Source organism: Solanum pennellii, chromosome 9 (assembly GCF_001406875.1).
Source record: "Solanum pennellii chromosome 9, SPENNV200".
NCBI classification, from domain to species: Eukaryota; Viridiplantae; Streptophyta; class Magnoliopsida; order Solanales; family Solanaceae; genus Solanum; species Solanum pennellii.
In genome coordinates, this window is record NC_028645.1 from 71,442,645 (window position 1) to 71,455,156 (window position 12,512).

Here is a 12,512-nt window from a genome sequence, read left to right on the forward strand (position 1 = left end):
AAAAAAGACTCATATACTAATATTCAAACCCACGTGATTGGCCAGCAAGTTTCAACCCAATTTATTTTATAAAATTAACAAATAACGTCAATCCTACATTCGCCAATCACTGTAAGCTCCAATCCTTTAAAATAATAATTTCCTACACTACATATTCTAATCATTAACTTCTAATTCTTGGCCAAATTTCATGCCATAATTATTCCTACCATTAATTAACAATAACTAGGAGAATTGGGTTCATGCTCTTTCAATTCAATATCATTCCAATTTGTTTACACATTAATGATTAATGGCTGCCTAACTTTTTCAATCAACAATTTGTACTTAAACCTATCTCGTAGCAATTTAGCATACACCTGAACATTTATAGTTTTACAAGAACTAATATATTCTTTCCACCAATCTGCATGTTACGAATTCATAAAGAAACTTACCGCTAAACGAATCCACGCTTAATCTTTAATGTAGCTGCACAGGTAAGCCGTCTTTCTCACTGTTCTTCTTTTTTCCTCTTTTATTTTCGTCTACAGATTATTTGTTACCGTAATTATTATACTCATATAATTATAATAGTGATAAAAGTGACTCACTATTAATTATAATATTATTTCTTAACCATTAACTAAATAAATTAGTAAAACTACCCCACTAATTTCATAATTATAATTATGTATAGTCCAAAACACCCATTTAAATCTATCAGAAAGTATTTTCTAACATAAAAATTTCTAGTGCCCAAACCGACTACACGGGTTGTTACATCAGGTGCAATTTGTAAAGGTAACACCAAAACTTTTGGATGCAATAAGAGAAATTCAAGATAAGCTTCAACTAAATTTATATTTTAATAAAAAATAGAACGCAATAGAATCATAGTTCATTAAATTGTCTTAGATATATTTGTACTTTTAAAGATTTATTAATTTATAATATTAATGGAACCATATATTTATAGAGGGGTATTCTGAAAATACATTATTTCATCAAAATGAGTGATAAATTCCATTGGTCCAAGTTGAAGCTGAAGAAAAATATTATTTTATTGAGGTTCTTAATTAACTAAAAGTATTAATTCAACTAGAGTTTATTGTAGTTCAAAACATAAAGGTAGTGTTTTGATTTAGCGGCAATGATGTTTGGAAGGAACAAAACAAGAAGCACCACTCTTCTCATATTCTCACATCGAGTTACTATGTCTACTAAACATTGAGGGAGACGATCGAACATTTAATTTACTAAATTTTGACAAAATCAACATAAATAAAAATGAAAATTTGGAAAGGGGCCCAAAATGCACCAATATTTCAAATATGAAAGACTATATGAATCGTTTGATTTGAATTCAAATTTTGATGAGATTAATTATGATGATATAAATTTTGATGGAACTAATTATGATGGGATAAGTTATGATGAAAATTATTTTTTATTGAGTATTTGATTTATTATATTCAAGATAATAAACTTTAAGAACAATTTATTGATTTACAAAAATATCCTTCATGAATGTAAAAAGTAATGTAACAAAAAAATTGAAAGAAACATTTTTGTCATTTACTTATTTTATCCCAAAAAAGTTATTCCAGGATCACCATACCACCCGATACTAATTATTAATCGCGAACTAAGTTATCCCGAACTTGCCAACCAAGCAACAAATTAAGTGATACCATAATAATTCCAAGACTATTTGGTACACACTCCATGTGAAAATACAAGGAACTTTTAACATGCACCAAATTTTGGTTACAACTTAAAGTTAGTAAACATTCATCAAATCAATAATTAGTAAGGGCATGGAGCAACGAAATAAATCATTAGATAACATATTTGAGTTCTCTACATGATCACCTCTCCCCCATAATTTCCTTTAACAAATGACAAAAAGATGCTTCAGTTTGTTAACAGGTAAACATAATTTTACCTTCCTTCCCATAATTTTACATCCACAAAAAACTGAAACCTTAGAGAGATTTGCACAGCTGCTAATCTACAAAATATGAGCAAGTACCCTAACGCTCTGCTCTCTACATGGACAAAATGAACTTATATCGAATGAACCCCAGTTATATTATCAAACACGGAACGGAGTGTTTTGTACATTGAGTGTACTTGCAAGACAATAGGAACTCAAAATGGACTTGCAACTCCACGACAAATTCATGCAAGTTTTGGAGAAGACCAATTTCCAGATTTGAACTCATTATAGAAGCTTGAGTTCCTCGAGACAACCCAAAACACTATAGCAAAGGATAAGAAAATAATCTTACATTAGATTAGAGTGATAGAACTGCAGTCTGCATAGAGTACAGATACATCTAAGGAAATAAACTCATACCAGGAAGCCCAGGAACTACACACCGCGGTTCCTTTAGAACATTATAAAGTGTTGTCTTCTCATTAATTTTAACCCATCCAGGGACATCTGCAAAAAGAATTGAGTGAAGAAAAAATAAGAACAGAATAAGTCCATAAAACGATAGTGAAGGCTTAAAAAAAGATTGAACAAGGTCATTCACATTAAATCAAGGCAAAAGGGGGAGAAAAAACCTAGTTATGTGCATCAACATTTACTATATTTTTGACAGAACAGAAGAGGCACATATTATCTGCCTCTAGATTAAGGACATTGAATATTTTACTGCACAAACACTCTATTTGTACATTTGAACCATGACTGTAATATCTACCTGCTGAAAAGCATGTCAATTTTATATAACAAGTGAAACATCCTAGTTCCTTGAAGTTCGTATTAGGATATTATTCCATCCATAGACATATAAAGTCAGCAATGGAGTGCAAATCATCATATTTTAAAATGAAAAGTTGCATACCCATTTTGAAGAAAAGGTGAGACAACTGTGATGGTTTGAGAAAATTTATGTTTCATTATACTCAAATAAACAATGTCATGAAGTTCAAATATTATTTTTAAAAAGGAAAGGCTGAACCAAACAATGGAAATCCCTTCTACCATACCACCAAAGAAGAGCACACACTATAATCTGCTGTGTTTTGAATTAGTACAATGGATCCCTTCTTTCTGACACTAGGCAGCAGTTCTATAGACATTGCAATAATCTTGAGAGAAAAGCTTCCCAAATTCTCATCAGTTGAAATATAGAGATGGGGAAGTGTACCTTGTGAAATGCTACCCTTGGTTGAACTCTGAGCAGAAGCGCTCTCCTCATCACCAAAGTCTTCCACATGAGAAGCAGCTGTTCCTTCCAGCAGATACCGAAGAATCTCCCGCTTGGATAAACAGACACCAGCACCAGCCTGCTCAATCACAAGTTCAGAACAGAGAAGCATAATACAGCAACATGAACTGGTGGCACTAAAACAAGAAAGCACTAAGAGCTTATTAACCGGAAACTAACAGATGATCCCTGATAGACACACTATAGCAAAACCGTTACCAATGAAATTGCATATTTGGCATGAAGAATTCGAGTCAAACAGATATTAGACAAATATTGGATTATTCTTGGCCTCACCAGTCTACTACACGACCTTAAGTAAGTGTAGTTAAGAGGATCGAAAGATGTATCAATAGGGACCATAATAATTATCAAAAACCACCTTAACAATCTACACCTAGTCAGACATCTAACCTAAGGGTAGAATAAATGACTGAAGGATGAAATATCAAATCTAGAACCCAGTCTTTACTCCAATAACTCAAGCACAATATACGAGCATTCAGAAACTGCACAGTTGCTATCATTTGGACTACAAAGTCAGAAGAAAGTAGGAAAATTATGTAGTACTCCCAGGAGACTATCATGAAGTCAGTAGAAAATGGGAGTACTCCCAGGAGACTATCATGAAGTCAGTAAAGTTCCAGCTGGCCAGCATCCACCAAAAAGCAAGCGCAGAAAAAAAAAATGAACAGCAACTCAACATGACAGCTTTATGATATGCAATATTTCTTAATAATCATGTGAACATAAAGGTATGAAAATGATCTCTCATGGAATATTTTCCCTTTAGATGAGTATCAAAGACTACTTAACAATGGACAACACTGTAAACAAAACAAATCCTGATTCCTCCATCTTATGGGGGCACAAAAATGGAATGAATAAGCAGTTTATAAAACTGATTAGGCTACCCAGATGAAATATTTCAAGTCCAAAAGAGGCCGGTGCCCCAGCCTCCTACATAACGCTACTACATATCTAAAGTTCCTTCATTCTCAGTTAAATGTGGTGGCTATATGACCAATTTCATAATAGATTTTTTCACAAGGCTTGCCATTCCCTTGTGAAGTACAATAGATCAAAAAATTCTAGGGCAATGCACCTCTTAGACTGATGCAAAGTAATGTAGTTTCATTTAGGGTGTTATTTGACTTTTTAGTAGAGATTTACTCTGATGCCTACTTTCAATTTGCCAATCAGATCATACATAACCACAAAGCAAGTTGTACCTACACATATTTATTCAATTGATTTCAAAGTTCAAACATGAAAAAGTTTAGCAGTAATCCTATTAATTTTGTCAAGCCAAACCACAAATTCAATCAACAACAATATGAGTGTCTTTTTTATTTAGACTTCATTGTAATGAAAATCTTTTTAAGTTAATGTGCCAGATTTTGAACACACAGCAGTATGTTGTCCATCTATGTAGTGGAACATCATGTTCAATGGAGCCCAGTGGATGCTTTGGAATATGCAATTGGGTGATTCTCCGAACAACATGAGAAATGGAAAAAGTACAAAAAATAAAGCAACAATAAATAATGTAATATTATATACCTCATAATACAACTCAACAGCATCACGAGTGTAAGCATTTTCTTTGTCCCAAGGAAGAGGTGGACAACCTTCTGAAAACATGTGCGGAAGCTAAGGATGAACAAAATCCTTCAAGATAATGGAAAAACAATAGTTTGCTTTAGTTACATAAGAATGATAGTCAAGCTGGTGATAACACAGAGAGAATCACATTTGGTTTAACAATTTGAGTTTGTCATTTTTGTATCTATATATAACAAAGGATATCATATCAAGATGAGCTGAAAACATGTCGGTCTCACAGAACTCCTCTATGAAGTCACTGGACATGACCTCTGGATACAGAAGAAGAACTGCCCAATGAAGAATATTATTTTTGTCTAATGTTGGTTTTCTTAGTCCAGTGAGTTCTTGATACATGGGCTTCGCAATCTTCAATCCTCTAGTCTCAAATGCAGAAACAATGGTCTGTATAGTTCACAATAAGTGGTGAGAAGCTACCAGAATGAACAATTGTTATATGCAGATAAAAATATAGTAGTAGACCTTAGCAGAAGATACTGCTTTAGACACTTCCACATCACAACGATCCATTTCTGATTTCTGTATATCGATGTGCCTAGCAAGCTTCTTCAGTTCTTCATTAGATGACGAGAGCTGAAGACCTTTCTCGCAGAGCCCTTTTGCTTCAGCCAGAAGATTCAGAAAAAATGATGCTTTTGCTGCTCGATAAAGAGCCTATGAATAAAGTACAAATAGATGTCACATACGCCAAGAACATGCAGCACTGGCAGGAAACTATGGCCTGTAATTTGATACATGATGAATAGTAAGAAAAAGCATACCTTAACACTACTTGGATTTAATTTGATTGCATCTTCTGCATCCTGGAGTGCACGTCTATAATTCCCCAAGAGAAGATTGACATGAGCTCTGTTTGAATAGAGAATTGACTGCTCAGCATCACTTAAAGCTTTCTGATTTATTGCCCTTGTATAGCAATCAATAGCATCCGAGTAATGCTTCTTGCCTTTCTTGACATTTTCATTACCTAGTTCCTGCAATGTAGAAGGACAGCCAACTTATCATTTTCTCATGATGATTTGGGCAACAAAGACGCTTGCCCCCCTATAATCAAGGAAAAGCACAAAGGGTGATCTAAGCAGTAGACATCCAAAAGGAAGGAAATAACAATTGCCATGAAGTGCATATAGCTGTCCAAGAAGAGCATTGCTTATAACATTTCTACTAGGTGTGTGCATTGGTTGGTTGATTCTTTAAAAAACACTAAACCAATAAGATATTTTTTTTTATAGGTCTTCGGTTTATTGGTTTTGGTCCTTAACAATTTTGTTTCCTGGTTTAACCAATAAGAAAATGCTTATAAAACAAATATATGACTTCTCCAACAATTTGACACGACAAGACAATAATGTAACTTTCTTAATGCTCATAAAATAGAAATAGCAATAACTAACAAGAAAATAACTATATGAGTGTAACCCAGAGAGAAATTAAGAGGAATAAGGTTCTTACTTTAGGTTTCAACGTTTTGTATAATGTGAAGTTATGAACTCAAAGTGACTAAGTGTAGATTGAAGGTTAAAGGGCAAAACCAGTAACTAGTAAGGTATTGAGGTTAATCATTATATCATCATATCCTATTTACCAAAAGTGGGAAGCGACAAACTGAAAAGTTGAAATATCATTTTACGCCTGTCCTAATTTAAAATATTATAAAACATCTAATAAGTTAAATAGTAATTAATCAAATTATTTTCACAGCCTTCTTCACCTCCTAACTTAATTGCAAGATAAAGAGTCATAATGTGACCATATTCAACTGTAAGTTACAATGTGAGCAGTTAATTATCTAATTGATTATCATATTGATAATTGATTATCATATTAAGGGTAAAGACTATGTCATAAAAATTACTCTTGTAACAGTAGACTTAGAGGACCAAATCAATAATATAATTGGAATAGATAATATTTCAAATAATAGTTATCAGTAACATATGGAAGTGTGTACTGATCTACTGATACAATAGTTATTAGGAAAAATATGCAACTGATCTATTGGAATTACTGGCATTCCAATTTCGCTAATTTATATTATAACATTTACCCATAATTTATCATGAAATATAAATGTATGCCTCCATATTTATTTGAGGTTTATCCAACTCCAATTACATTATTTAATTCATATAACTTTCTATTATCAGTATACTAAAAGGAGAATAATTTAAAAAGTTACATTCAATATTTACTTTGATTAAGGTAAAGTTAAAGTTGCATTCAATATTTTATTAATTAGCATTAACTAAATTGACATGATAATTATCAAATACATATAAAAAGTCATTATTTACTACTTTAAATATAGAAACTCATGGTTCAAACAAGTGCTTCAAGTTTAGGTGCTTCAAGTTTATCATGGTTCATCTTTGTGTATATATGTTGTTGTAAGATAACTGATAATTTAGTTTATACTCTTTTGGTATGTTTTGATTTTTTGTTAATAACACAAATAAAGTCCTATAACAAATTGTACCAAATTTCACATTTACGATATGTCTAGAACTAGTATTTAATATTTATGAGCAGGTAAAGTAGTAATTACTACAGTCTTAATGGGTTATCAGGTTATCGATATACCCAATAACCAATTTATTCAAGAACAGAACCAGAACCAATAACCCAATAATTTTTTTTTATAAAATCATTAAGAACTCGTTAATCCAATAACCCAATAATTTTTTTTTATAAAATCATTAAGAACTCGTTAATCCAATAACCCAATAACCATAAACTAATAGCACTTTTTTTGATTCGGTTTATCGGTTGGTTCGACTTTAGCACACCCCTAATTTCTACCATACCTCATCAATATAGATTAGAGAAAGCTAGTGTATTCACTTACAGATTGAAGTTTATACAATCAAACATGACTGTCATAGGAAAAAATCATATTTAAACTGAGAACCCCGAAAAAAAAGAAGAAGAAGACACATACAGGAATGTTATGGCTTGTTGTATTTGGAACATTTTTTTTTTTGGAAAAATATGAGACAGAAGAAAAGAAAAGAAAGGGAAATGGGAGGACTAGAATAGTCGACGTGTGCAAAAGCTTGTCTGAACACCACCATTAACAACATTAAAGAAAACAAGAAGGGGAAATGAGAGAAAGCAACTTGAAGGTTCTGCTGGTACAAGGCAACAAAAAGGCACTCCGCAATCTAAGATTTTTCCTCTGCCCATGCCCCATAGGAAGGAATAGAAGTTCTTGTAGTACTCCATTTGTATCGAGGAAATACTGTGTCCTATGTTAATTAGTATCAAATGGTACTGATTCACTTCATCTGTACTATACTAGACGAAATGGTAAAGCTCTTCTTTTTGCCTCCTGTCTACTCTTCTCTCTTTTTTTCTTTTTTCTTTTTTTTTCGTGGATTTTTCTACTTGTTTCTCTTAATACAAATATACAAGTAAAAATCCACGTTTTGCTAACAGAGAAACCAGACTATGACAGAAGGCTGAATTGGAACCGAAGAGACGTTGATCCTTATTGCCTCACACCCAGCAAATACTGGGATCGCAGCCCCTAGTATGATTTGGACCAATTTCACCTCGCTACAACCAAAGCCGCTCTGTAACGGGGAAACCTGTGGGATCTTTCCCTGAAAACGATCACTTTCCCGCTGAAGTATGCTCATAATGGCCATCCGCGGACCAGCAGTCAGCCTCGAGTCCAGCAGCCTGCCCCCAATCAACCTCGAGCCCAGCATGGGAGCTCAGCCAGGTGCTATTAAGTAGCCTTTTCAGAACTAGTAGTGAAAAGAGGGAGGAACATCTCTGAAAACATCACAAGAGGACTCTCCAACTTTGCTTCCCTTTTATTTGAGCCGTTAACATTCTTATACTCAATCACTACATTGTTAACTACTCTGGACTTAATCACCATAATTCACCACCCTTAAATTAATTTACTTTTTAAACAAATTCTACTGTTGTCCAGAATAACAATTTTTCCGGCAAACAATTTTATAAACCATATTTCTAGAAAGACAACAACACAAGGCATAAAATTTGAACCAAAGTGCTTCATCAGGCAGTAATAGGAACAAAATAACAAACCAGTGTGATACAAGTTGTTCTACATACGATTGCATGAACGGAACACAAATGAATTAGAGTTATCAAAGTACAGTAAAGAAGTATAAAAATAAAAACCTTAAGTTCAAAAGCGGTAGACTCTTTGAGAGCGGAGATAGCATCAAGGTCAGCCAATTCTTTCTCTGTTTTAGGTTCAGAACCTGCCTCCATCCATAACGCCATTGTTAAGCTTTGGATTGCCGGAACTTGTATGTGCTCGGAGCTGAAATGGAGACGCAGAGTTTAAAAATGAGACTTCGGGCTCCGGGCTATTGGGTCGAACTTTCTCGAAGATTTCGATAAATGGGCTTCCGCAGGCCCTGTCGAAGGCTTCTTGGGAAATTGAGTTTCACAACCCAAAAAAAAATAAAAAAATAAATAGAGAAAATATATACAAATCCCACTCAAATTGATAGCACAACTTATTTTAGACATTTAAATAATTCCTTAAAAACTTTTGAGTAAAGTAATTATCATCCGCCACATCAATGTAAAGCATTACATTATTAAATTTATTTACTTTTTTGTTCATTTATAAATTTTTTCGTTAGTTTGATTCTTTATATAAAATATTTAAACATATATAAATTGACAATTTTCCTTACTAATATACTCATTATATAGTAAGTTTCATAAACACTTTATGGGAAAAAAAGATTGTGTAATAACTTTTATGTGATGGAAAAATAAGAAATTAATTATTAATTTTTTGTCATCCTGGATAATAACAGAATTTGTTAAAGGATATTTAATACTTCCTCCATCCCATTTTATATGGCAATATTTGATCGGGCACGGAATTTAAGAAATAAAAAAGACTTTGAAATATTCATCAAATTGCGCTTAAAAAAGTAAATTCACTTTTCTCTCTCCTCATAAGTGCATTAGAGTAGTATAATTTAATTAAGTGAGACCAAGAAGGATAAAAAATGAATTGTACCTTTGAATACTTTTCGTATAAGAAAATATGACATTCTTTTTGGAACTGACCAAAAAAAAAAATGGTGCCACATAAAATGGGACGGAGGGAGTAATTAATTTTGAAATCCGGCCATGATTTATTTTTTATCTTTCATTCAAATTAAATGATCTATATTTCAATTTGAACTTAATTTTTCTAGTTTAATACTTTTCTTTTTCGAAATAATGCATAAATATCCTTAAATTGTGGTACAAACTTTATGTGCAAACATACATCAAAAGATTCAAACTAACATGTTTCTTCGAATAATTACGTTATATGTATAAATTGTTATAAAGTATTTGTATTATAGTGAATGTCTATCATGTGGAGTTCTTTTTTAGGATATGATTAAAGAGTCTTACTTGGGGACCAAGTTAGATTTCTCCTATAAATAGAGTGCTCCTCTTCATTATAAATTCATTCATCAAGAGAATTAACAAGTCTTCTCTTCTTTTCTCTCTAGTTTCTTCTTCTTATTCTATAGTTTTATAATACATTATCAGCACGAGACTCTAATTTCTCAAAAGTGAAGGTTAGATTTGAAGAATTAATACAGGTATTATTTATTCTTTTGTTTTAATTTTAATGGTCAATCTTACAAAACTAGAGTTCTCTGCCCTTCAAAGTTCGGGCAGGAACTACCTCTCATGGGTGTTGGATGTTGAAATCCACCTTGATGCAATGGGTCTTGGAGACACCATAAAAGAAGAAAATAAGGCATCAAATCAAAATTGTGCACGAGCAATGATATTCTTGCGTCATCATCTTGACGAGATTCTGAAAATCGAATATCTGACAGTTAAGGATCCACTTGTTTTGTGGAAAAACTTAAAAGAAAGATTTGACCACTTGAAGATGGTCATACATCCAAAGGCACGATATGATTGGATGTATCTAAGGCTACAAGACTTTAAGTCTATACATGAGTACAATTCTGCCATGTTCAGAATCACTTCTCAATTGAAATTATGTGGAGAAACGATTAGTGAGATTGATATGAAGGAAAAGACGTTCTCCACTTTCCATACCTCGAATGTGCTATTGCAGCAACAATATCGAGAGAAAGGTTTCAAAAAGTATTCTGAACTAATTTCTCATCTTCTTGTGGCCGAGCAAAATAATGATTTATTATTGAAAAATCATGAGAATTGATCTACTGGATCTGAACAACTTCCTGAAGTGAATGAGGCGTACGCCCACCATGCTAGGCGTGGAAAAGGTCGCGGTCCTAATCGTGGTCGTGGACGTGGTCGTGGACGTGGACGTGGTCGTGATTATGGTCAAGAACGTAATTCTAATCTTGGCATTAATCATTCATCAAATAAAAAGGAAAAAAGAAAGGATGAGAAACGTGAAGCAACTAGGGAAGGTTGTTTTCGATGTGGTGGAAGAGGTCATTATGCACGTGATTGTCGTACTCCCAAACACTTGGTTGAGCTTTATCAAGAATCACTAAAGAAGAAAGAGAAAAATCCTGAGGCAAATTTTATCTCTGAAAATCAAGTTGACATCACGCACTTGGATGTAGCAGATTTCTTCGCACATCCTGAAGGAAAAATAGATCACTTAATTGGTGATGGTTCTGTGAACATGGAAGAGTGATATTTTTTTTTGTAGTATTTATTAATAAATTTCATGTAATGATAGTTGTTTGCATGAGTATTAGTATTTTAAATTAGTTTAGTCGTTCATTAGCTTGTTCCTTAATTCTTAATAAAATAATATATATTTTTCATTGATTTATTTATATGATTCTAATATGATAGAGTTAGTCAAATACTAAACTTTATCACGTGTTTGTATTATATTAGGTCTTTAACTTGATCTAATGTTAAAAACATGCAGTCTGTTATTAACTAGGATTAAATAATGATTTTATTTTATTTTCCAAACAACTCGTTTTTGACTTAGAGGAAACAATAAATTAAGGCTCAATTTCTAATATTTAATCATTAATTTATTCCTTTGAATATATTGTACCCTTTTGACAACACTAATATTTAATATATATTTATTTTGTGTATGTCATTTCATGTGAAGATATGGATAATTCTAAGAACATATTATCGAAATATGAAGATATTTGTTTGATTGATTCTGGTACAACACATACGATATTCAAAAATAAGAAATATTTTTCTCATTTAAGTATGGGTAAAATAAATGTTACTACAATTTTTGGTAGTACTAATATGATTGAGGGTTTTGGAAGAGCCATTGTAATTTTGCCCAAGGGAACTAAACTCATCATTAATAATGCTATGTTTTCTCCAAAATCTAAGAGAAACTTGTTGAGTTTTAAAGATATCCGTGAAAATGGTTATCATATCCAATCAATGGATGAAATAAATCTTGAATATCTTGGTATCACCAAGTATGTCTCTGGGCAGACATGTGTTATAGAAAAGTTCCATGCTTTATCTTCTGGCTTGTATTGGACAAAAATTAGTGCAATTGAGGCACATTTTATAGTAAATAAGAAGTTTACTGATTCCAATACATTTGTACTTTGGCATGATCGTCTAGGACATCCTGGGTCAATAATGATGAGACGAATTATAGAAAATTCGAATGGACATCCACTAAAAGACCTAAAAGTTCTTTTAAATGGTGAATTTTCTTGTACTGCTTGTTATCAAGGC

General features: G+C 32.6%; 2 protein-coding genes across 2 annotated transcripts; one reads left to right on the forward strand and one right to left on the reverse strand.

Moving 5' to 3' along the window:
• Window positions 1-1,792: 1,792 nt before the first annotated feature.
• On the reverse strand, window positions 1,793-9,244 carry LOC107029403 (tetratricopeptide repeat protein 4 homolog). Its single transcript, XM_015230806.2, has 8 exons — window positions 8,985-9,244; window positions 5,591-5,803; window positions 5,292-5,483; window positions 5,013-5,213; window positions 4,767-4,847; window positions 3,144-3,282; window positions 2,342-2,428; window positions 1,793-2,243 (listed from the first exon to the last, which is right to left on the reverse strand). The coding sequence occupies exons 1-8, from the start codon at window positions 9,087-9,089 to the stop codon at window positions 2,164-2,166; spliced, it is 1,098 nt and encodes a 365-aa protein (XP_015086292.1). The 5' UTR covers window positions 9,090-9,244; the 3' UTR covers window positions 1,793-2,163.
• A 1,211-nt stretch (window positions 9,245-10,455) lies between these two features.
• Window positions 10,456-11,472, forward strand: LOC107030358. Its single transcript, XM_015231661.1, has 3 exons — window positions 10,456-10,936; window positions 11,051-11,284; window positions 11,402-11,472. Exons 1-3 carry the CDS (start codon window positions 10,456-10,458, stop codon window positions 11,470-11,472), a joined length of 786 nt encoding a protein of 261 aa, XP_015087147.1.
• Window positions 11,473-12,512: the final 1,040 nt, after the last annotated feature.

What these genes read in the sequence shown, in the direction of transcription:
- LOC107029403 (XM_015230806.2), bottom strand. Translation starts at nt 9,089, where the DNA reads ATGGCGTTATGGATGGAGGCAGGTTCTGAACCTAAAACAGAGAAAGAA. An exon ending in AAGCAGTATCTTCTGCTAAG is followed by an intron (nt 5,214 to 5,291) that starts GTCTACTACTAT and finishes TGAACTATACAG; the next exon opens with ACCATTGTTTCTGCATTTGA. An exon ending in TGTAGTTCCTGGGCTTCCTG is followed by an intron (nt 2,244 to 2,341) that starts GTATGAGTTTAT and finishes CCTTTGCTATAG; the next exon opens with TGTTTTGGGTTGTCTCGAGG.
- LOC107030358 (XM_015231661.1), top strand. Translation starts at nt 10,456, where the DNA reads ATGGTCAATCTTACAAAACTAGAGTTCTCTGCCCTTCAAAGTTCGGGC. An exon ending in GCAACAATATCGAGAGAAAG is followed by an intron (nt 10,937 to 11,050) that starts GTTTCAAAAAGT and finishes AACTTCCTGAAG; the next exon opens with TGAATGAGGCGTACGCCCAC. An exon ending in TCATTATGCACGTGATTGTC is followed by an intron (nt 11,285 to 11,401) that starts GTACTCCCAAAC and finishes TGGATGTAGCAG; the next exon opens with ATTTCTTCGCACATCCTGAA.